The sequence below is a fragment of the Piliocolobus tephrosceles genome, chromosome 16 (assembly GCF_002776525.5).
Source record: "Piliocolobus tephrosceles isolate RC106 chromosome 16, ASM277652v3, whole genome shotgun sequence".
NCBI classification, from domain to species: Eukaryota; Metazoa; Chordata; class Mammalia; order Primates; family Cercopithecidae; genus Piliocolobus; species Piliocolobus tephrosceles.
In genome coordinates this window covers 68,336,717-68,360,059 of record NC_045449.1, presented here as the reverse complement: position 1 = coordinate 68,360,059, position 23,343 = coordinate 68,336,717, and the positions used below count along the sequence as shown (strand labels likewise).

At 52.0% G+C, this 23,343-nt stretch overlaps 2 protein-coding genes and 1 long non-coding RNA gene across 6 annotated transcripts in view; 2 read left to right on the top strand and 1 right to left on the bottom strand.

The window, feature by feature from the left end:
* The window catches only part of RAB37 (RAB37, member RAS oncogene family), a 75,022-nt gene that overhangs the window by 2,610 nt on the left and 49,069 nt on the right, over positions 1 to 23,343 (bottom strand). The window contains exons 1-6 of one of the 4 annotated variants that reach the window (XM_023211895.3): positions 7,315 to 7,485; positions 3,850 to 3,960; positions 2,425 to 2,466; positions 1,536 to 1,602; positions 1,389 to 1,441; positions 351 to 416 (exon numbers count right to left, since the gene is read on the bottom strand). In XM_023211895.3, coding sequence (XP_023067663.1) covers positions 351 to 416; positions 1,389 to 1,441; positions 1,536 to 1,602; positions 2,425 to 2,466; positions 3,850 to 3,960; positions 7,315 to 7,407 — 432 coding nt within the window. In that variant the 5' untranslated portion in view covers positions 7,408 to 7,485. Of the gene's footprint in view, positions 1 to 350; positions 417 to 1,388; positions 1,442 to 1,535; positions 1,603 to 2,424; positions 2,467 to 3,849; positions 3,961 to 7,048; positions 7,293 to 7,314; positions 7,486 to 14,693; positions 14,805 to 23,343 lie in introns of those variants that run through there. The other 3 variants (XM_023211898.3, XM_023211896.2, XM_023211897.3) reach the window with 3 other exon arrangements.
* On the top strand, positions 4,696 to 17,843 carry LOC116418500. Its single transcript, XR_004228553.1, has 3 exons — positions 4,696 to 6,718; positions 6,935 to 8,264; positions 17,616 to 17,843. It is a non-coding gene; the product is annotated as an uncharacterized LOC116418500 (long non-coding RNA).
* On the top strand, positions 19,316 to 19,740 carry LOC111542452 (60S ribosomal protein L36). The gene has a single exon (XM_026456812.1). The coding sequence runs from the start codon at positions 19,377 to 19,379 to the stop codon at positions 19,692 to 19,694; it is 318 nt and encodes a 105-aa protein (XP_026312597.1). The 5' UTR covers positions 19,316 to 19,376; the 3' UTR covers positions 19,695 to 19,740.

Genomic DNA, 23,343 nt, shown 5'->3' with positions numbered 1-23,343 from the left:
GTCCTGGGATCTCACCTTTGGTAAAGGGTGTGATGACCCAGTCTTGGAAGGGGACAGCAGTTGGGGCTAACCCTTTGCAGTCTTAGCCCCTGACCTGGGACCCTGTTCACTCTGCTCTAATGGGGGCTGAGCACTGGGCACCCCTTGATTTCTCAGGCAACAGCTTGGATTTTTCCTTGGAAGGGGCACGTGGGATGGGCAGAAGCCTCCAGATACGTCTGACTCCTGGGCTGGAGGCTGCAGAGTCCTTTTCAGGAAGGAGGCCTAGATAACTGTTCTTGGGTGGTTATGGGGCTGGCTAGGGCTGAGGAAGTGCAGGGCTGCGCTGACCCTGCCCCGGAGCCACTCACCTTGTTGCCTAGCAGCATGATCACCACGTCCCTCTGGGCATACTCATGAATCTCAGTGAGCCAGGCCTGTGGGAAAGGGTGTGCTGAGACTGGCATTCTCCTCCTCCCGCGGCCCCTTTCTTCTTCTGCTGGGTTTGACTGTACTCAGCTACTCACTACCTTGAATAAGATGCCCTGTGCATTCTCTCATCTGTACCTTTGTTCTGGCCCATCCAGGCCTGGGTGGCCTTCCTTGGTGGCTCGAACCACAGTGGCCCCACCCTCCCCATTTTATGCTGTTCAACTATCAGTTCTATGGAAGATCCAGATGCATGAAGACCTTATCTCACAAATCAGTTGGTTGTCACCAGTGATTTCTTGGAGTGTCCTGTTGAAGATTCTAAGACCACATAAGGGTTTCAGTGATCAAAAGTACTGTGATTGATTAGTGATGTCTGCCGTGAGCATGGGGTAGGAGGTGGGAGTATGAGTGCCATGGATTTTCCATATTTTTTCTATATAGATGTTTTATTCTCCTACTTTGCTTGTCATCAAACTGTCCTTGAGGTCAGGGAATTCATGAAACCTATACAATGTCGTGCACAGAATTGGTGCTTGAATTTGTCAAATATTTGTCTCCGTAATAGTTTTGTTGTGAGGATATAGCCACTCCCTCTGTCTGACTGAGTCACTTTCTTGCAGCTTGCCCTGGATGTATGTGTGGACTTTTCTGGTTGTGTTTTTCCCTTGGTCTCTGTGGATAATTATCTAGGGTGGAGTGGGGGCCATTCTGAATACTTTGTCACAAAACACACTCATGAATCACAGTGAGAGCTAAGAAGGTGGCACGGGGTCACAACAGTCTGCTTGGCCTTCATGCCCACGTGGCTACCAAATACAAAGCAGAAGATATGACTTCTGAGTCACAAGTAGGTGTTTTTCAGAAGGCAGCAGGATTCCACGCTCCACCCCCTTTCCACAGGGCAGGAAGCAACCTCAGCCTGCACAGACCTTACCTTGGCTGCTTATGGGTAGGGGTCAGGGGAAGGGAGGACCTACCCTGATGCTGTCGAAAGAAGATTTGTTGGTGATGTCGTACAGCAGAAGCAAGGCTGGAGGGGGAAAGGATCACAGAGGGTACTTAGGCAGCAGCACGAGAGCTACCAAGGGGCCTCGGGTAGGGGCTGGAAGGTGCGAGGGACTTACCCTGGGCGTCTCTGTAATAAGCATGGGTGACGCTTCGGAACCGTTCCTGCCCAGCGGTGTCCCAGATCTGGGAGGGGATGGGATGGAGAAATGGTGAGAAGGAGGCAGGTGCAAAGAATGTACTGGTTGGAGAGGGCCTGCTTTGTGGTATGAGATATCTGTGGGAAGGTGGGGCTGTTTCCTTCTTTAAGTTCTCATGAGCTCTTGAGCATCCAATGACCTGGACAATAGCAGTTACTGAGTTCTCAAGCTCCTTCAGAATCATCTCCTCAGCCGAGCATGGCAGCTCACACCAGTAATCCCAGCACTGTGGGAGGCCGAGGCGGGCGGATCACAAGGTCAGGAGATCGAGACCATCCTGGCTAACACGGTGAAAACCAGTCTCTACTAAAAATACAAAAAATTAGCCAGGCGTGGTGGCACGCACCTGTAGTCCCAGCTGCTCGGGAGGTTGAGGCAGGAGAATCGCTTAAACCTGGGAGGCAGAGGTTGCAGTGAGCCAAGATTGCGCCACTGCACTCCAGCCTGGGTGACAGAGTGAGACTCTATCTCAAAAAAAAAAAAAAAAAAGGGAATCTTCTCCTCTCCCCTAGCCCAGGGGTTGGGGATGTCTAATCTCCTAAGAGCAGATAAAGCCCAGGCAGCTGGGGAGGAGATGGATGGAGGCTAAGCTTGTCTGAAGGCATTTGGAACTACCTTTCACAGATGAGAGGGTGGCTGGGAACTGCTTTTTCTGCAGACATCAAATAAACAAAAGCCATTTCCTCTCATGGGCCCCACAGGAAATTGCCCCAGGCAGAGGGCAGGGCTGTAGGCCTCCTGTGGTTCAGGGTGAGAAGGAAGGGCAGGTCCTCCATCCTCCCTCCCCAACTCCAGCCTCTGGTCTCACCTGCAGCTTCACTCTCACGCCATCCACGGTCACCACCTTGTTCTGAAACAGAAAAAGGCAGAGGATGGGAGGGCAGGAGTCGCGTGGCTCCTCAGCTCTGCAGACATCCTGTCTTCGTCCCTCTCCAGGCCTAGAGTGGGTGCAGCGAGCCCCAGAACTGTCTCCAGCCACATCGTACCATCAGGGCAGCAGGAATGCCATCCCCAGACACCTCCACTGTGGAGTCGTCTCTTCTGGGGACTGTATCTGCCCTTCTCACAACAGCAGACCAAGAGGAACCTGAGAAGCTTCCTGGCTCTCTCCAGGGATCAGGCAGCCCAGGGCTGGAGGGCTGGGTGCTGCCGGAGGCCCTGCCTTTTCCCCACTTCAGTCTCCATCTCCTGGAGCCTGGTCCTGGGACTGTGACCAAGCCCCTGGAGATGGGGTGCTTGCCTGCATCCTGGGGACCTGAGGCTACATCTGCAGCAGCATCTTTTCTTTAGCTGCCCACTAATTATCTGGTGAAGGAAGCATTCGCTTTCTGCCTGTTTGGAGCTGCAGAGCCCCGCCTGCCAGGGTGAGACCTTTCAACTCTGTTGAACATTCTGGGCATGCAGCGCCCAGCATCTGACGGGGATTTGTAAGATGGAGCTGTCAAAGTGAGAGGGAGGGTCCCTGGTGAGCTGCTGTCTCCCCACATGACCAGCCCAGCTCTTTTTTTTTTTTTTTTTTTTGAGACAGAGTTTCTGCTCTTGTTGCCCAGGCTGGAGTGCAGTGGCACGATCTCAACTCACTGCAACCTCTGCCTCCCAGGTTCAAGAGATTCTCCTGCCTCAGCCTCCCGAGTAGCTGGGACTATAGGAGTGTGCCACTACACCCGGCTAATATTTGTATTTTTAGTAGAGACTGGGTTTCACCATGTTGGCCAGGCTGGTCTCGAACTCCTGACCTTGTGATCCGCCCGCCTCGGCCTCCCAAAGTGCTGGGATTACAGGCGTGAGCCACCGCGCCCGGCCCAAGCCCAGCTCTTAAACCCAGTGCAGGGCTATGCTTCCCAGGAACTCCAGAAAGGCTAATTGACTTTTGAGGTCTTGCCAAAGGGGCCCAGGTAGGAGGGCAATGAGCAGGGCCTCTGTGGGCCAAGACATTCAGCTTATGCCGTGCTTGCGGCTGCCTTGCTTGGGAGAAGTTCCCCAGGAATGGAGGTGGAAACGAAGACTCAGTCTAATTTTTTTGCATCCTATAGTTGGGCAAGAAGCCAACCTTGCCCAGTCTACTTTGAGCCAGCCACCTCTGTGGTCCTGGGGGAGCGAGCTGTGTGCACTTCAGGCATGCGCCTCGGGAGTCCCTGGGAGCCAGGGTGAGCAAGGGAGGGGGGACAACCGCCCTGTGCCTGAGCCACAACCCTGGCTCGCTGCTGGAAACAGGCTCCTGCAGCCACCTCACCCTGAAGTCTATGCCGACGGTGGCTATGAAGGTTCCGGACAGGAAGGCCCCGTCTTTGAATCGGATCAGGAAACATGTTTTGCCGACGCCTGAGTCTCCCAGAAGCATCACCTGGGGGTAGGGGCAGAGGCAGTTAATCGGGAGTGAGGGGGAGCTTCTGGGATTCCAGGAGAGACACATGGAGAGGATCAGAGAAGAAGAGGGGGCTGGCATGAATGCTGACCGCACCAAGGGGCACCTGCTTCCAGAAAGCCTGCCGGCGCCTTTACCCTGCCTCTCCTCTCTGTGTTCCTTGGCTCAGCCTCCTAGGCTCTCCCTCTGACCCTCCTGTCCTCATTCAAGTTCCTAGAGGCCCGAGTTGAGACCTCACCATGAACAGGTCCCCAAGTGCGCTCCGTGGCCCCAGAGAACCATCACATTTGCACAATCTAGACACTGGCCACATTTGCTCATAGCCACACCATACAGGGATTCCGTCGCTCTGTGTACTCGTGTCGTCCCTCGTCCACTTGTGAGTACACACATGGGCTGGGCTACACTGACAGGAAAGGGAAGTGTCAATATATTGGACAAGGAATCCCACCCAAAGGAGTCTTATCAAAATCTGCTGGGGGTGGGGCACGGTCATTTACACACTCTATAATGACTACTGTTTGGGGTTTTTTGGGGGTGGTCACAAAATTTCCTCCCTCCCTTCCTTCCTTTTGCTCTTGTTGCCCAAGCTGGAGTGCAATGGCGAGATCTTGGCTCACCACAACCTCCGCCTCCCAGGTTCAAATGATTTTCCTGCCTCAGCTTCCTGAGTAGCTGGGATTAGAGGTGTGCGCCACTCGCCTTGCTAATTTTGTATTTTTAGTAGAGATGGGGTTTCTCCATGTTGGTTAGGCTGGTCTTGAACTCCCGACCTCAGCTGATCCACCTGCCTCAGCCTCCCAAAGTGCTGGGATTATAGGCATGAGCCACCCCGCCCGACTGGAAGTTTCTAATGACATTTTATGTTTACTAAAAGGTTGCATGAGGCCGGGCGCGGTGGCTCATGTGTGTAATTCCAGCACTTTGGGAGCCCAAGGTAGGCAGATCACCTGAGGTCAGGAGTTTGAGACCAGCCTGGCCAACATGGAGAAATGCCATCTCTACTGAAAATACAAAAAGCCAGCCGGGAGTGAGGGCGCACACCTGTATCCCAGTTACTCGGGAGGCTGAGACAGGAGAATAGCTTGAACCCAGGAGCTGAGATTGCATCACTGCACTCCAGCCTGGGTGACAGAGCGAGACTCTGTCTTAAAAAAAAAAAAAAAAAAAAAAGGTTGCATGAATTAGGGAAGGTTGAAATTTATACTAAAGTGGGGAGATGTAGTCGGAAGTTCTTTCAGCAGAAACCTCCCACATGGGACGCGTGGCTGCAGATTGGCATCCCGGGGTTGCTGTGGGTAGGGCAGGCAGGAGTACCAAGGAGGGAAACTATGAGGGGGGTGTGGCCCTCTCCTTTACAGTCTGGCTGTGCTCTGCTCATCTTTCCCAGGGACATGCAGGAATGGTGGAGAGGAGCCCTTTGTCCCGTCGTTCTCCAGTCTTGGAGAACAGGGGTCTAGATCCAATGCTGGAATTTTCCCAACTGCTGGTTAGACAGCTTAATGGGTTGAGTGGGGACTAGGTTTTAATTATTTTTGAGGTTCTGAACTTGACAGTGGAGCCCAAAGGCATTCCTGCTGTGGCATGGGGTACTGGGATTGGTTAACTCTGGTGGAGAGGCAGGGTTGGCTGAGCAGAAGGGGTATGAAGGATGGGTCTTGGTTTGTCAATGGCCTACTGTGTGAGTTTAGGAAGATTCCTCAACCTTTCTGTGGCATGGTTTCCATAGTGGGTAGAAGGAGGAGGGATAATTTCTTTGAGGTCTTTCTAGAGTCTGTTAATGGCTGGGGCCAATCATCGTGGTGAATCACCTAAGACCGAGGGAGGAGTGGCCCAGGGGTGGGAACTGTCTGCCTGTGGGCCCCGTCACCCCTAGTCTGGTCCAAAGAGTTCCTGCCAGGCTTTCTCAGAGGGTCCTGGACTCAGTCCCCTGGGGCAGGCCCGGAGAGGCTGGAGACCAACTCTCCTGCCAATGTCGCTTGGCCAGGGAACACATGAAGGGGTGGGCAATAGGAGCTCTCTGGAGCCTGCACTCCTCCCTGGCTCCTGGGTCCCAGCCCCAGAGTAGGAAGGAGGGAGAGAGGGCCAGTCTTTGTGTACTTTACAGATCACAGCTGCCTTGAGCAAACGATGCTAGCTACCCACCCAGCTCGGTGATTCCACCAAATACAAACAGCTGCCTAGCCTGGCCACCTCCTAGGCAAACAACCCAGCTGGTTTGCAGGGCAACAAGGTCAGGCAGTCCCCCTCAGCCTGGGGCCTGGCCAACAGCAGCTCCCCCTCTGCGAGGGTGCAGGGGCCCATTTCCTGCCACAAGCCCACACAGGACGCCTATCTCAACGGCTCTGGGCGGATGACTTGCAGGGTGGCTTCCCCCGAAACACGGGGGTGGAGGCTGAGGCTCCCAGCAAGGGTGAGCCCTGGTGTCGGGGAGGAAACCGAGGCCCAGAAAGAGGCAGGTCTCCTTCAAGGCCGTGCAGCGGAATCCAGGACAGCCCTCATTCCATTCCCAACCCTGCAGAGGAAGAGTGGAAGCTCTAGGCTCCCTCAGCAATTCTTTCAGTGTCTGGTACCCGCTCACTCCAAGCACACAGATGGAAGGCGACAGCCCAGTCCACTGCTGCCTATACCTATTTCCATACAGGACACCCCTGTAGAGGGAGCAAGCCCCAGAGAGCAGCCCTGGATTGCTCTCAAGTGCGGGATGCGAAAGACCAACAACTGAGATCTTTCACAGGTTCGAAAAATTCCCAGGTGGCCTGCAGGCCAGTTGGCAACATCCTTCTGGGAGGAGGGGCTTCCGACTGCAGGGAGGAAAGTGGGAGGCAGTGCCTCCAGCGGGTGGAATGGGAGGGGAGCAGCTGGGGGACCTCAGGCCTTAAACCTGGATATCAGATCTCAACTGAGAGCTTAGCTCGGAAAATGGCATTAACGCCAGTTTCTCCGCCGGCAGAGGACGTCCTCTCCGAGTCTCCGGGCGGTCCCCATCTCCCAGCACTTCCCAGCCTGAGTCCCCAGAGTTGCGCGCTTAACCATCACCAAGAAGCATGGGCTCCCGGGGACTTACATTTGCCACAGTGTGGCAGAAGAGAACTGAGTTGGGGCCGGCGCGGGGATGACTCAGTCTTTGCGATCTTCTGCGACCCGCCCACACCGAGCCAGCAGAGACCCCTGGAGCTTGGGACGGCCCCAGGGGCTGTGTCCTGACCCTCTCTCCCTCCCTCCTCTGGGAGACCCAGCCGCCTGAGGGAAAGGGCTGAATCCAACCCAGACGCAGCCAGGAAGGGGCTAGCGCCGAGGAGGGCGGGGGTCTCACGGAAGAGGCCCACCCACCTTGCCCGTGAAGTCGAAGCTCGGACTGAAGGGCGGGGAGCGCTCGGGGGCCTCGCCATCCCGGGTGGCAGCGGCGCCTGGCGTGCCCGTCATGTCCCTGGACCAGAGGTGAGCAGTGCCGGCCCGCAGGCGAAGGAGAGCTCAGGAACCGATCCGCCCCGGCCCCGCCCACTCCCCCCTCCCTCGACTCGGACCCTGCAGGCTCCTCCCTCCTTCCCGCCGCCCCCTCGACGACAGCGGCTCGGAGCTTGCTGTTCCCTGAGGGCGCGCACAGCCACAGAGTCCGCGCCAAGCGGCGGGCAGCCTCCCTGAGCAACCCTGGCCCGGCTCCGTGCGCTTAGGGCGTGGGCCACATCCAGCCCCGGGACCGGTCCCCTGTGGTCGCTTAGTTGCCCCCGGGGGAGCAGGCCGCGGAGACCCCGTTTGCTGCAGAAAAGTTCCCGTAATCGCTGCGCTGCGCGACAGCAGGCGGCGCCCGAGCCCCAGGCCGTGGGCGGTCCCCAGGTGGCGAGGCGGAGAGCTGGGGACCCCTGGGCTGCGCCTCCGCGGTTGGCGCCGAGACAGTTCCGCTTCATCTAAGGCACCCGGCCCAAGCTCATCTGAATATAGTTTTGTTTACCAACCCATACTCGCCTTGCAGCACATGTGTGCTGCGGTGTTTGGGAACTCTGTCTGGTGCTGGGACTTTGACCCTTTAGTATGGATCACCTCTCGTTTCCCCTGGCCTGTTGGGCTGTGTCCAGAATGTCCCACCAGGGTAGAGCTTTCGCAAGAGGGCTGCGCAGCACACATCTCCTAGTGGACCGCTCCTGAAGGCGGGGCCGGCCTTATTAACCCATGACACTCACCCTGGCCCCGAGGAGGAGCCAAATAAATTCATGAAGTCGTGGATCATTTTGAGCAGAGCCGCCAGGATATCCCAGGCACCCGGCAGCTCCTGGTGACAGAAGGTGGGGAGTGCATCTGGGGTTGCCCGTAGCAGAGCTTAAGGACTCTGTGGCCTGGGCCAACCTTTCAATTACCCCCATCTCCACATTCTATAAGCAGCTTCAGGTTACCAAGGAATAGGACGGGTGCTTTACAGAGGGACTGTTTGAGGGGTGTGTAGGGAGGGGAGAGCTGGAGAGGGGTACCCGCACCTTTTTTTTTTTTTTTTTTTTGAGACAGAGTCTCACTTTGTAGCCCAGTCTGTAGTGCAGTGGTGCGATCTTGCCTCACTGCAACCTTTGCTTCCCGGGTTCAAGCGATACTCCTTGCTTCCCGGGTTCAAGCGATACTCAGTCTCCCGGAGTAATTGGGATTACAGGTGCGCGACACTACGCCCGGCTATTTTTTCTTTTTGTATTTTTAATAGACATGGGGTTTCCCCATGCTGGCCAAGTTGGTCTCAAGTTCCTGACCTCAGGCGATCCGCCCTCCTCGGCCTCCCAAAGTGCTGGGATTACAGGCTAGAGCCACTGCGCCCGGCCTGCAATTCTTAACTTAGGTGTGGAGGTGAGGGGCAGGAGTAGACATGGCTTATGGGCCACCATTGGCCTGTGGGGACTGACTTTGTACGCCAGCCTCCAGTCCTGTGTTTTTCGATATTAGCTGGAGGTATTTTCTGTCAGCTGGGAGAAGCGCTCAGAGTGGGGACAGAGGTGATCTCCAGTAGAGTAAAGAGGTTGGGTTACCTCTTCTGGAGGTGAGCGTGCTATAACCTCAGCTGGGCATAGGGCGGGACTCAAACAGGGAGCCACAGATTGGAGAGTGGAGGCTGTGCAGCACACTACAGAGGTGTGGTGTTGGTTGCTATTTGGATGCCAGAGGCTCTTGCTGCAAATAGTGCCGAGGTCTGCTCAATGCCGTGGGCTCCTGGAGACGAAGTCTCACTTTGTCGCCCAGGCTGGAGTGCAGTGGTGGGATCTTGCCTCATTGCAGCCTCTGCCTCCTAGGTTCAAGCAATTCTCCTGCCTCAGCCTCTGGAGCAGCTGGGACTACAGGTGCATGCCATCATGCCTGGTTAATTTTTGTATTCTTAGTAGAGATGAAGCTTCACCATGTTGGACATTCTGGTCTCGAACTGCTGACCTCAGGCGATACGCCTGCCTTGGCCTTCCAAACTGCTGGGATTACAAGCGGGTGCCACCACACCAGGCCTGGGATGCAGTCTTTTCCTTCCCTCTTCCTTCCTTCCTTCCTTCCTTCCTTCCTTCCTTCCTTCCTTCCTTCCTTCCTTCCTTCCTTCTTCCCTCCCTCCCTCCCTTCTCTCTTTCTTTCTCTCTCTTTTTCTTTCTTTCTCTCTTTTCTCTCTCTCTCTGTTTCTTTCTTTCAATGCAGCTCTGTCACCCAGGCTGGAGTACAGTGGCACGATCCTTGCTCACTGCAACCTCTGCTTCCTGGGTTGTTCAAGCCATTCTCCTGCCTCAGCCTCCTGAGTAGCTGGGATAACAGGCGCCCACCATCATGCGCAGCTAATTTTTGTATTTTGTAGAGACAGGGTTTCACCATGTTGGCCAGGCTGCTCTTGAACTCCTGACCTCAGGTGATACGCCTGGCTTAGCGTCCCGTCCCAAAGTGTCGGGATTACAGATGTGAGCCACTTTGCCCAGCCAGGATGCGGGTTTTCATTGCAGGAGGGAAATGGTGGAGGAAGAATGAGAGAGGGGAAGGGGCACGCCTCATGCTCACCTTCTATCTAAACCATGCTGTTATGGATTGAATTGTGTCCCCCCAAAGAAAGGCTGAGGTCTGAGCCACCAGTACCTCAGATCGTGCCCTTACTTGGGAATGTGGTCTTTGCAGACATCACTCATTAAGATGAGGTTACACTGGCATAGGGCAGCCCATTAATTCAGTATGACTGGTGTCATAAGAAGAAAGGGAAAAGACATCCAGGTGAAGACAGAGGTGAGATGGGAGCAGTGCGGCTGCAAGCCAAGGAATGCCAGGGTCTCCTGGGAGCCACCAGGGCCATGGAAGAGAAGGGAGTGTGGCCTTCAGAGGGAGTGTGGCCCTATTGGTACCCTGAGTTCAGATTTCTAGCCTCCAGCTGTGGTTTGTGTTGTTGGCTCCAAGGCCCTCTTTGTCCTATGGTGGGTTTGGAATACAGAAGGTTGAACATTAGCTCGAATCACCCAGAGGGAGCAGTGACCTGAAGCACTTCCTTGCTGCGTTGCTGCGCTAGTCTGGCTGGAGGAATCTGACCTAGGGAAGAAGTCTTCGAACATGGGGAGAGGGGCTCTGGGCTCTCCTCCAGGCGGTCCCTATCTGGCCTGCTGGGTTTGTGGTGTGTGGGTAATGTTATACTTGGAGGGTGTGTACACTGTCCCCAGGGCCACTGTAATGTCCTGTAGGGTGTTCAAGGGCAGCCTTGGGTGAGTCAGAAGCGGGTTGGGGTCAAGGATGTTCAGAACAGGGAACGGGCTGTGCAGAACAGGCACTCACTAAGGGATCCGTGTGGTCTCTGGGGAGGAAATCTGGGCCTCCTAACGTTCACTCTGAGGCTGTGCATGTGCTGTGGTAGCCTGTGTCTCTCCCTAGACACACACCACAGACACTCACACGTGTACACCCACCCCACAACACACCACAGACACACACACCTCACCACACACACACACCTCACCACACACACACATCTCAGACTACACACACCTCACCCCTCAAATCACACCATACCCCTCACCACACACACCTCAGATCACACCACACACCTCCACACACCCTACATCACACCACACACATCTGCCTCACATCATACCATAAATACACATGCCTCACATCCTACATTATACCACAAACACACACTTCATAACATACGCCATACACAACTTTGTATTATGCCTCAAACTACCTCATACTACAAACAAACACACGTACTATCATACCACACACATACAACCTATCTTACATGACCCCCAAACACACATACCTCATTTCACTCCAAACACACACTCCTGTCACCACAATGCAACTTCAGGCACAGTTTATCTCACACCATTGACACCTATGCCACATCACTCTGCAAGCACCTGCGTCTCCAATGGACCCCATGCCTCACACCATCACCAAATGTGTATATCAGCCTGTAAATTACTGCCAACACCTCTTACTGCCTCCAGATCTGAAACGCACACCCCCACAATACCCCCAAATAGATACCCCTGCCCTCCTGTTCACAGATCACACCCTCATAGTTATGCAGCCCTGCCGATAGTGGAGGTACCAAGTGTCAGTGAGACAGGCCCTCATGCTTGTTGAGAGACGGGGGGGGGGCTCTTGTGTGCAGCCCTGGAGCTCTGGGGGGCAGGGGCAAGGGCCTCCCTGCTACCCAGGTGGATGGCAGAAAACTCCAGAGCTGGGGAACAGCACAGCCAAAGAGCACAGGGTAGGGATGTGGGAAGGAGACCTGGGCAGAGACTGGAGGGACAAGGCCTCAGCTCATTTTTTGCAAAACATGGCATGTGGACCCACTGGGTCAGAGCTCCCAGATTCTGGGCCCCCCACGTGGTTTTGCTGAAGGAGCATGTCTATGAGGGAGCTTAGAATTTGCGTTTCAGATGAACTTCCCCCTGGAGGCTTTTATGCACGCTGAAGGAGTGTTTGAAAACCACTGGTCTAAACTGTGCAGCAGTTTGACCAGCTGATGAGAGATTCAGACTTTATTTGGAAGGCAATAGTGAGCCATGAATGTTCAGGTGGGGGATGAGCAGAGTGAGATTTTGTTGTAGTTGTTGTTTTGAGATGGAGTCTCACTCTGTTGCCCAGACTGGAGTGCAGTGGCGTGATCTCGGCTCACTGCAACCTCCGTCTCCCAGGTTCAAGTGATCCTTTTGCCTCAGCCTTCCAAGTAGCTGGGATTATAGACGTGTGCCACCACGCCTGGTAATTTTTTTTGTATTTTTAGTAGAGATGGGGTTTTGCCATGTTGGCCAGGCCAGTCTTGAACTCCTGGCCTCCAGTGATCCGCCTGCCTCAGCCTCCCAAAGTGCTGGGATTACAGGTGTGAGCCACCATGGCTGGCCTGAGTAAGGGTTTTGAAAGAGGAATTTTGCATCAGTATTTAGGCAAGACTAGGGAATTTGGGGGTAACTGAGGAGAGGTAACAAGGAGGACCTGAACTGTGGTGGGAGGGGCTGACTGGAAAGACCCCTGTGTGAACATCAGTACCCCATAACCCCATCAGCAGGACCCCCGCAGCCAGTTTGATGAAGCTGGTGGTGGAGAATTTAGTGAAGGTCTTGACTGAGAGGCATCTGCACAGGACCTGGGCAGGTCCCACTTCCAGAAGGCAATGGACCTGGTAGTTTATGGGTGAAGGCACACCGGGGTAGTTACCCTGCTCACCTCTGGCTCCTCCAAAGTGGGAGACCAGAGGCTCCGTCCCTCCCCTGCCACCTGGGCGGCACTCAGCCTCCTGAGCGGAGCCAGTGGGAGCTTCTGCCTCCCTTCCCATCACATAGGAGTTCCAGGCTACAGCCTGGCCAGCAGCAGGGCCCTTATCCATGTCATATCTCAAACCTCAGTGTGAAGGACAGATGGGTGAACAAGTGTCTGGTAACCTGGCTCTCCGGGGACCCCCAGACTGCTGATATCTGGAGGAGACCCCGATGTCCTCCAGTTCTTTGCTCAGGTGTCCCCAGGCTGAGTTTCTGGCCAGGGGCTCAGACCCTTACTCAGTGTAAGCAACCAACAGGTTTGTCCTGAGATGCACCAGGACATTGGGTGCTGGCTGGTGCCAAGCAGCAGCCCAGGCTCTAGGAGGCCCACCCTAGCCTGAGGTCAGTGGGAAAGCCCAGCTTGTCCCATCTCAGGCAGCTTTGAGCACACAGTTTGACCACGCACTTTCTTTTTCCTTCACAGGAAATTGGCCCCAATTTTTTTGCCAAGCTAGCAGCAAAATTCGGAGATCTCACCTCTGTGGTCTGTGGAATGTGAATCAGCCTTTGCATGTCCACAGCCACATCCACCCCACTCTCTTTCCTTCCTCGCCAGACAGGCAGAAGGGTGGGTGAGGAGATGCGGGTGTGACCCTGAGGGCAGGGTGTGCCCTGGCTGCTGAGGGCAGACTGGGCCTGGGCTGGGGTGGGTGACACCTGGCACCAGGTCATCCTGGTTTGCTTCATGGCAGCCTGGTCCAAGACCTCAGGGATTGCCAGGCAGCCTTGGCCTCCTGGGTCTCAGCCCTGCCCTATTTAGCATTACCAGAGCCCAGCTGGTCCCATCGTGGGGGAGAGCCCTGGGCACTGGTGTTTCAGGGTCGATTCTAGCCCCGAGAACACACCTGAGCCAGGCACTCACTTCCACTTTGCCTCCTGGAATGTCACCCAGAAGCCATGTCCGTTCTGAACCCCTGCCTTCCTGGCTGTGACCCAGTGGGAAAGCCCATTTTTCTGGGTTTTCCTCTGTCTCTTCCCATCAGCGTGGCACTGCTGCGTACTGACCCTGAATGTGACCTTGAAGGCCCTGTGCTCCGGTCCCGGAGGCTTCCAAACATCCGTGTTGTCCAAGAAGAGATGTTTGCTCTTCCTCATCTCAAGATGCAATGATTCTGGGGTCCCAAGGGAGGGCCCTGCTCCTCCTGCCACAGTCCAAGAGAGGAGTGGAACCCTCTCCCAAAGTCTTCCCAGGAATTCAAGGGCAGCTGCAGCCGCAGGCACGGGACAATGTGGGGAGATGGGATGTATGGTAGAGAGGAGGGATCTCTTGTCCCGCAGAGGGGCTGTGGGCAGAAAAAGCCGAGGGTGCTGGGATTCCTTAACGCAAGCTGCCCTTTTACCATTTTATTGAGGGGTAAACACGGAACTGTAACCTTGGCCTGCCAGCTCCCTGAGACCCATGTGACAATGCTAAGTTTGGACTGTGCTGAAAACTTTGTCATCCCTCTGTCCCTCCAGATTCTTCTTGCCTTGGAGGGCTGACCTGAGCTATTCCATATTGAAATATTTTTTGCTTTCTGGCTTCCACTTGCGTTCATCCAGTGTGGAGCCCCGGAAGGAGATGGGGAGCAGGAGGAGAGCAAGGTGGGACAGGGGGATGGTTCTCCTGGCTGCCTCCCTGGGGGGCTCCCATGGGCTGCTGTGTCCCTCCACTGTAGGTCCCACACAGCTCCTGCCAGGCAGCTCACCCAGCAGCCCGCTTTGTCCCTGGGTTCTGGTGAGGGTGCCTTCCCTTCCCGCTTGAGGCTAGAGGTGGGTGGAGTTCCTGGACTACCCAAGGGCAGTGCACCCTCCCTCCTGGTCACCCAACACCCTCCTACACCTTGGGGAACAGTCTTCTCCTTAATCCTCCTTGAATGATCCAATGCGAGTGTCCACCTGTCTCCTGCTGGCACTCAACAAAAACACGCTGGAGTCCTGAGCCCAGGCCCAGAGCTGGCAGTGTCGGCCAGTGCTTACCGTGAATCCGATGCCCACAGTGGCCGAGAAGGAGCCGGGGATGAACTTGCCCTGATCGAACTGAACCAGCAGAGACGTCTTTCCCACACCACTGTCGCCCACCAGGATGGTCTAGAAGGGAGCAATAGAGAGAGGGGTGAGGGTCTGCAATGTGAGTTGGCCTCAGAGGTGTCCTTGTGGCTGTGGGAGTGGGTTCTTTCTAAGCACGCATGTGCACAACATGCACACACACACACAAACACACATGCACAAGACACTGACACACACATACAGACACAGAAAAACACGTACACACATACACAGAACACATGCACACAAACATATATGCACACACAAGTACACACATGCACACAGAAACATACATACAGAAGCACAAACATATACAAGTATAACATACACACAGAACACACATGACACAGAAATATGCATGCAAAGACACATACAGATACAGAAAAACATGGACACACATACAGAACACACATGCACACAAACATACGCACACACGCACATGCATACACAGAAGCACAAGACACACATACAGATGCAGACACAGAAAAACACGTACACGCATACACAGAACACACATGCACACACAAACATGCACACACATGCACACACACAGAAACACACATGCACAAGACACACACAGAAAACACATGTACACACACAGAACACACATGCACACACAAACATATTTGCACTCGCAGAGCACACACACGCATACAGAAGCGCACACACACATACACATGCACACATGTACAACACACACAGAGAACACACATGACACAGAAACATACATGCACATACAAACACATGCACACACAGAGAAACATGCATGCACACACACAGGCAGAAAAACATGTGTACACACAGAAATACATGCACACATCCACAGGCACAGACACTTGTACAGCACATACACACAGAGCATACATGCACACACATAGAGAGAACTCACACATGCACATAGATACACATACACAGACACACAAAAACACATCTACACATAGAAACACACACACAATACACATAAACACACATGTACACACAAACACACATGTACATACACAGTGAACACACACATGCACACAGACACATGCGGAAACACATGTACACCAATATGTGCACTCATATACAGATACAAGCACACATGCAAACACACAGTAACACAGAAACACACATTCACACAGACATGCATATACACAGACATAGACACGTGCACACACACATGCACACAGAAACACATACACAGACATGCCCAGAGACACAGGCACACATGCACACATGAAGTCAGAAACACACAGACATGCATACACAGACATGCACACACAGACATGTATAACACAGACACATATATACACATACATATGCACTTACACACATACACACAGACACATATGCGCAGGCACCAACACACAGACACACACATTCACAGACATGCAGCATACACACAAATATGCACACATGCACAAATATACACACAAACATAAACACAGACACAGACACGCACATACATACAAACACATACACATGCACACAGACAACCACACATACACTTAGACACACAAACACACTAAAGTCTTGATTTTCTATTGAAGTCACTGAAAGGGGTGTGAAGGCACAGAGGAGATCTCCCTCGAACCCAAATTAATAAGCATCTGAAGTGACCATGTGAATGTGTCTCTCAGACTTCCAACCACAGGCGTATCAATGACTGAGGGTCCCCACTGCCGTGCTTTGAAAGCCATCGTCGTGTTTGCATTGAGGTCATGCTTCCTACGGGCAATTACCAGCCAAAGGGGGAGCACGGCAGGCCTGTTCCGGGGAGACACAGGACCCTCTAATAGTTGAGTTAGCTCAAGGTCTCCCTCATGGCCTTGCACAACCCTCCAGATACTGCAAGGTGGTCTGGGATGCTTCCACACAACCTTTCTCTCCTCTTTCCTTCACGGGGATCCAGTCTGCATCATGGTCTGAAGGCTCCCCTGGCCTTGCTAGCACCTACTCTACTTCTCTCATAGGCGTTTCCCCCAGTAAAACCCTTGCACATTTAATTCCCTTTTCACATCTCCTCTTTGGAAGACCAGGACTAACACGATGTCCATAAATCTCCTGTGTGGGAGAGCCCCAAAAAACCAGTCTACAGAATCAAACAAAATCAGATGGCTGGAATGTGCTTTGCACACTTGGCCTTAGAACAAGGAGCAGACAACATTTCAAAGAGAAGCAGATTCTGGGAAAAGAGGGAGAAGGCCGCCTTCCTCTGGGAGGTCTGAACTGGGAGAGAGTAAGGGTGATAATTAGCTTGGAAGTTCAGATGAAATGTTTGAAAGAAAATCATAAACAAAAGAGAAGAACTCTACATGCACCCAGAGGCTGGTACCCTCAATGAATGGACGAATGAATTGGTGAGTGGATATGGACAGTGGCCTCCTTCCAAAGACAAGAATTCAAGGCTGTTTGAAAGGACTAGGAGGTGCAAACTTTAGCTGGACTTGTAAAAACATAAAGACATTAAAACAACAAAACCATAAAAACATAGAGATTGGCTGGGCCTCCTTGAGTCGGGCCCAGCGACTGTTCAACTCTGGCAATGGCAAGGAAGGGAATGCAGATCAGTGTCTGCTGAAAATGAGGTTGTCCATGGCATTGACTTTGGATGTCCCGTGACTGTGCTCCTCCACCCACCTCCTGAACCTCTCCAGCTTTTATTTCCTCCTGGGTTAGAGAACTCATTTGTTTGTTATATGCAGTGGTTTTAATAATTTACATCTAGAATCTGACTTTCTCAGGCTTTAAGAAGTGCTTCCTAGAGAGAATATTCCAGAATGTGAGGGGTAGTTCATCTACGTTCCCCTCATTCACGTCCTAAAGAACATGACAGATTCTAATTATTTTCTCTTTTACCCTTTTCCTTTCCAGGGTGAGGAGTTTCCATCAATTTTCATCATAGGAAATAGTCCTGTCTTCTCAGGACCTTTTCTGGCTCACCGAGGTCTAGGGGTGCATACCAGTTCATGATAGGAAACAGTCCAGTCTTCTCGGGACCTTTTCCGGCTTACCGAGGTCAGATTCAGCTGAACCTTGGCTCGGGGCGGGGCAGGATGATCCTCTCATATCGGTCTTCGTCTTTGTTTGTTTTTTTTTGTTTTTGAGACAGAGTCTCACTCTGTCACCCAGGCTGGAGTGCAGTGGCACAATCTCGGCTCAAAACAACCTCTGCCTCCCAGGTTCAAGCTATTCTTCTGCCTCAGCCTCCCAAGTAGCTGGGACTACAGGCGCCCACTACCACACCTGGCTAATTTTTGTATTTTTAGTAGAGACGGGGTTTCACCATGTTAGCCAGGATGGTCTTGATCTCCTCACCTTGTGATCCACCAGTCTCGGCCTCCCAAAGTGCTGGGATTACAGGTGTGAGCCACCGCGCCCTGCCAGGTCTTTTTATCAGCTTCAGAAATCTATTAACAATGGCCAGGCACAGTCGCTCAAGCCTATAATCCCAGCACTTTGGGAGGCCAAGATGGGCAAATCACCTGAGTTCGGGAGTTTGAGGTCAGCCTGGCCAACATGGTGAAACCCCGTCTCTACTAAAAATACAAAAATTAGTCAGGCATGATGGCAGTCATCTGTAATCCCAGCTACTTGGGAGGCTGAGGCAGGAGAATCACTTGAAACCCGGGAGATGGAGGTTGTGGTGAGCCAAGATTGTGCCACTACACTCCAGCCTGGGTGACAGAGCAAAACTCTGTCTCAACAACAACAACAACAAAAGGCTACTGATAATGACTCTAAGAGCTTTTTACCTAGGCCATGATGGAGAGCTCAGCGCTGGTCTATTTACAAGCATTGTTGAATTATCTCTTCCTAAACCTAGGCCCTCCCTTAGGCCTGCTCCTCCTCTATGCTCCTCCCCATGAAGTGAGGTGTCCACATGGCCAAAGGCTCCTGTTCCTCCTGTAGACTAACTGCACTTTGCCCCAAGGTCGCTGTTACTGTGGCATCCCTAGGTCTGTGGCATGGTCAAGGGGTGACCGTTTGCAGGGGCTGCGGACAGAGCTTGGATGTGGAGCCTCGTGCATTCTTCTGAGAGCCTTTGGGGTTGGGTGTGCAAGGGTGGGAGGAGAAGGAAAGGAGCTTGTGGGTGGGGGCTGGGGACAGGAGGTTGGTTGTCCTTAGGCTGTCACATTTTAGTGTGGAACTTCTGGGAATCCTACATGCTAACCTGGCTTCCAGTTGGTAGGAAGGTATTTTGTTCAGGAGAGAAGATTAGACACACTTGATTTGTTGGCTTTTTGAGCTTGCTTTAGAATCTTAAGATACTGTGACATACGGTCTGTGGGCCTCCATTTGTATTCTAGCCCTGGCGCCCAAATGTTAGGAATGGAGCTGCCTAAATCCATTACGTTAGATATTATCAGGCCTCTGAGCCCAAGCTAAGCCATCATATCCCTTGTGACCTGCATGTATACATCCAGATGGCCTGAAGCAACTGAAGATCCACAAAAGAAGTGAAAATAGCCTTCACTGATGACATTCCACCATTGTGATTTGTTTCTGCCCCACCCTAACTGATCAACGTACCTTGTAATCTCCCCCACCCTTAAGAAGGTTCTTTGTGAGATATCCCAGAGTTCCGCGCGGCGCCAGCCTTTCCGCCACGGCCGCCTCTGGAGAGCAGTAGCCATGGCTCTACGCTACCCTATGGCCGTGGGCCTCAACAAGGGCCACAAGGTGACCAAGAACGTGAGCAAGCCTAGGCACAGCCGCCGCCGCGGGCGTCTGACGAAACACACCAAGTTCGTGCGGGACATGATTCGGGAGGTGTGTGGCTTTGCCCCGTACGAGCGGCGCGCCATGGAGTTACTAAAGGTCTCCAAGGACAAACGGGCCCTCAAGTTTATCAAGAAAAGGGTGGGGACGCACATCCGCGCCAAGAGGAAGCGGGAGGAGCTGAGCAACGTATTAGCCGCTATGAGGAAAGCTGCTGCCAAGAAAGACTGAGCCCCTTCCCCTGGCTTCTCCCTGAAATAAAGAACAGCTTGACACACACACACACACACACACACACAAAAAAAGAAGGTTCTTTGTGATTCTCCCCACCCTTGAGAATGTACTTTGTGAGATCCACCCCCTGCCCGCAAAACATTGCTCCTAACTCCATCGCCTATCCCCAAACCTATAAGAACTAATGATAATCCCACCGCCCTTTGCTGACTGTCTTTTTGGACTCAGCCCACCTGCACCCAGGTGAAATAAACAGCCATGTTGCTCACACAAAGCCTGTTTGGTGGTCTCTTCACATGGACATGTGAGACAGATATGTGAAAGGAATATATCTTAGGCCCCCAAAATCACTAAGGAAAGCTCAAGTTGGAAACTGCTTAGGGCAAACCTACCTCCCATCTATTCAAATACACCCACCTGCTCACTGAGATAGATGCATATCTGATTGCCTCCTTTGGAAAGGCTCATTAGAAACTCAAAAGAATGCAGTTATCTGTGACCTGGAAGCTCTCTCTGTGTTTCTAGTCTTCTGCCTTTGTTTCTGAGTTGTCCCACCTTTCCAGAACAAACCAATGCACTTCTTACATATTTTGATCGATGTGTCATGTCTCCCTAAAATGTATAAAGCCTAGCTGTGCCCTGACCAACTTGGGCACATATCATCAGGACTTCCTAAGGCTGTGTCATGGGCATGTCCTCAACCTTGGCAAAATAAACTTTCTAAATTAACTGAGACCTGTCTCAGATTTTCTGGTTTCACAGATAACACAGCAGAGCTTCTCTTGCCACTCAACAGTTGCTGAAAATTCCTTAAATTTCTCCGGGTTGGTTCCCAGTTTCACTGTTTGGAGAAGCTGAATGTCAACTTTGGGTCCAGATTTTTCACCATGCCTTCCCTCTTTGTGCTTCTCTTAGCATTTATGAAAATGTTATGGCTGGGTGCGGTGGCTGATGCCTGTAATCTCAGCACTTCGGGAGGCAAAGGCAAGTGGATCATGAGGTCAGGAGTTCGAGACCAGCCGGGCCAACATAGTGAAACCCCGACTCTACTAAAAATACAAAAATTAGCCAGGCATTGTGGCACGTGCCTGTAGTCCCAGCTACTCGGGAGGCTGAGGCAGGAGAATCGCTTGAATCCGGGAGGCGGAGGTTGTGGTGAGCTGAGGCCACGCCACTGCACTCCAGCCTGGGCGACAGAGCGAGACTCCCTCTCAAATAAAAAAATAAAAAAAAAAGTTAATTAATTGTGGTTCGGACGGAAACCTCTGGGTCAACTTTGCCACCATTCAGACAAGTGTCTTTGTTCTCTCTTCTTGAGTCATTTTGTTCATATCTGTATTTGCGCCTCATTCACTTCCAATGGGGATAGGTGGTTTCAAACAAACCCACAAGTATGAGAAGGCAGTTCAAGAAAGTGTCTGAAAAAATATACAAAGAATAGGGGTGTGTGTATAGGGGTGGGGTGGGTTGGGTCTAATCTTCCACCCCAGAGTGAGGTTGGGTTGTTACTGCGTTTGAGCATTGTGTTTGGTTATAGGTTTCCTGACAGTCAAGGCAAAGTGGAAAACCAGGTGGGGTGTATGGTACTTGTCTGATATTGTATGCCTGAGTCCTTTCTGTTGAGTATTTTCTCCTGGTATACGCTGCTATAAGGAATCTGTTAAGTGGACCCTTCTGCAAGAGGCCCTGAATAACAAAATAGGCAATTGCAATTTTGCGGAAGATGCAAAGCTTTTTCTAAAGCCACCGTATCGACCATTGATAAACCCAGGGCATAACGTTAAATCATACTTTATCCAGGCCTCTCGATGGGAGCCAGGCTAATGCTGTCTAAGTACACTATTGCTGCTTTTTTGTGACTTTATTATTCAGGGACAGCTTTTAGAAAACCTGATAAATGGGGTGGTTACCATGGCTCCCAAAGTGGCAGTGAGTGACCTTCTTAACAAGACAGGAAATTCAGATGCCATAAAGAAAAGATCAATAGATTTGCTTCAATAAAAATGTTTTGGTTGACAGAAGATTCCAGAAACAAAGTCGAATGAGAAATGGTACAGGGAAGATATTTTCAAGACATATGACAGATGGTAATATCCCTCATATAAGGAGAGCTCTCAGAAGACAACTTCAATAGAAAAGTGAACAAAGGATGTGAATAGGTTGATATATTTTTTTGTGTACATATGGTTAGTTTTATGTGTCAGCTTGGCTGGATAGTCCTACTTATTCAATTAAACATGAATCTAGATGTTGCTGTGAAGGTACTATGTTGATGTGGTTAATATCTCCAAGCAGTTGACTTTAAGTTTTCAGTAATTTGGGTGAGTGTCCCCTGATTAATTGAAAGACTTTAAGAGCAACACTGAGGTTTCCCTGAGGAAGCAGAAATTCTGCCTCGTGTTTGTAGCAGCAACTCTTGCCTGAAAATTTGCAGCCTTTGAGCCAGCCCTACAGATTTTGGACTTGCCAGCCCTCACAGTCATGTAAGCCAATTTCTTGGACAAATCTCTCTTTCTCTCCATATATATAGCCTGCTGTTTCTGTTTCTCTGGAGAAGCCTAAACGATACAATGACAATATAATGTATAGTGGCTTGATAAAAGTTTGGTAATGGTCAGTACTGGTTTAGATTTGGGGAAACAGGCACTCATACATACACTATTAGTGGGAGTATACATTGAGCAACTGTTTTGGAGAGCAATTGACAATATCTATCAAGGTATCAAGTGCAAACTCCTTTGACTCAGCAACTCTATGGCTTTCCTTGCAAAAGTAAACCAAGAAGGCCAGGCTTGGGGGCTCACACCTGTAATCCCAGCACTTTGGGAGGCTGAGGCAGATCACCTGAGGTTGGGAGTTTGAGACCAGCCTGGCCAACATAGGGAAATCCTGTCTCTACTGAAAATACAAAAATAGCAGGGCATGGTGACGTGCACCTGTAATGCCAGCTACTCAGGAAGCTGAGGGAGGAGAATCACTTGAACCTGGGAGGTAGAGGTTACAGTGAGCCAAGATCACACCATTGCACTACAGCCTGGGTGACGGAACAAGACTCCATCCAAAAAAAAAAGTAAACCAAGATATGTGTGTAAGGATGCTCATTGTAGTGTTTGCAAGAACAAATAATTCAGCAGTAGAGACTGGTGAAGTAAACTCTAGAATATACATACAGTGCAGTACTGTGAAAACATTAAAAGGATGAGGAAGATATGTATGTACTTTTGATACAGACAGGCGGCAGGGAGATACTGGGTAAAAGAGGGCAAGGTCCTGGCGATGGCTCCACCTTCAAGCCTGGACCCGGCTCTAAATGAGAACATGCATTCCTGTTTTCCTGCCTGAATGTTGCCTTTTCCAAAACCACCCTGGCCCACCATGTCCCCAGCCCTGTACCCATAAAAGCCCAAGCTCCACTGGCAGAGGACCAGAGAGGTGTGGCTGAGAAGGAGAGAAGAGACAAGCAGCTGAACGTCGAGAGAAGAAGCAACTGAGCATCGAGCATATGGATAGACACGGCTTAACTTCAGATGGCACGACTTCAGAGAGCAGCCCGGTTATCTCTGGCCAGGCTTCAGGGAAAGATCACCTTCTTCCCACACCATCCCCTTCCCAGCTCCTCTACCATGGAGAGCCACTTCCTCTGCTT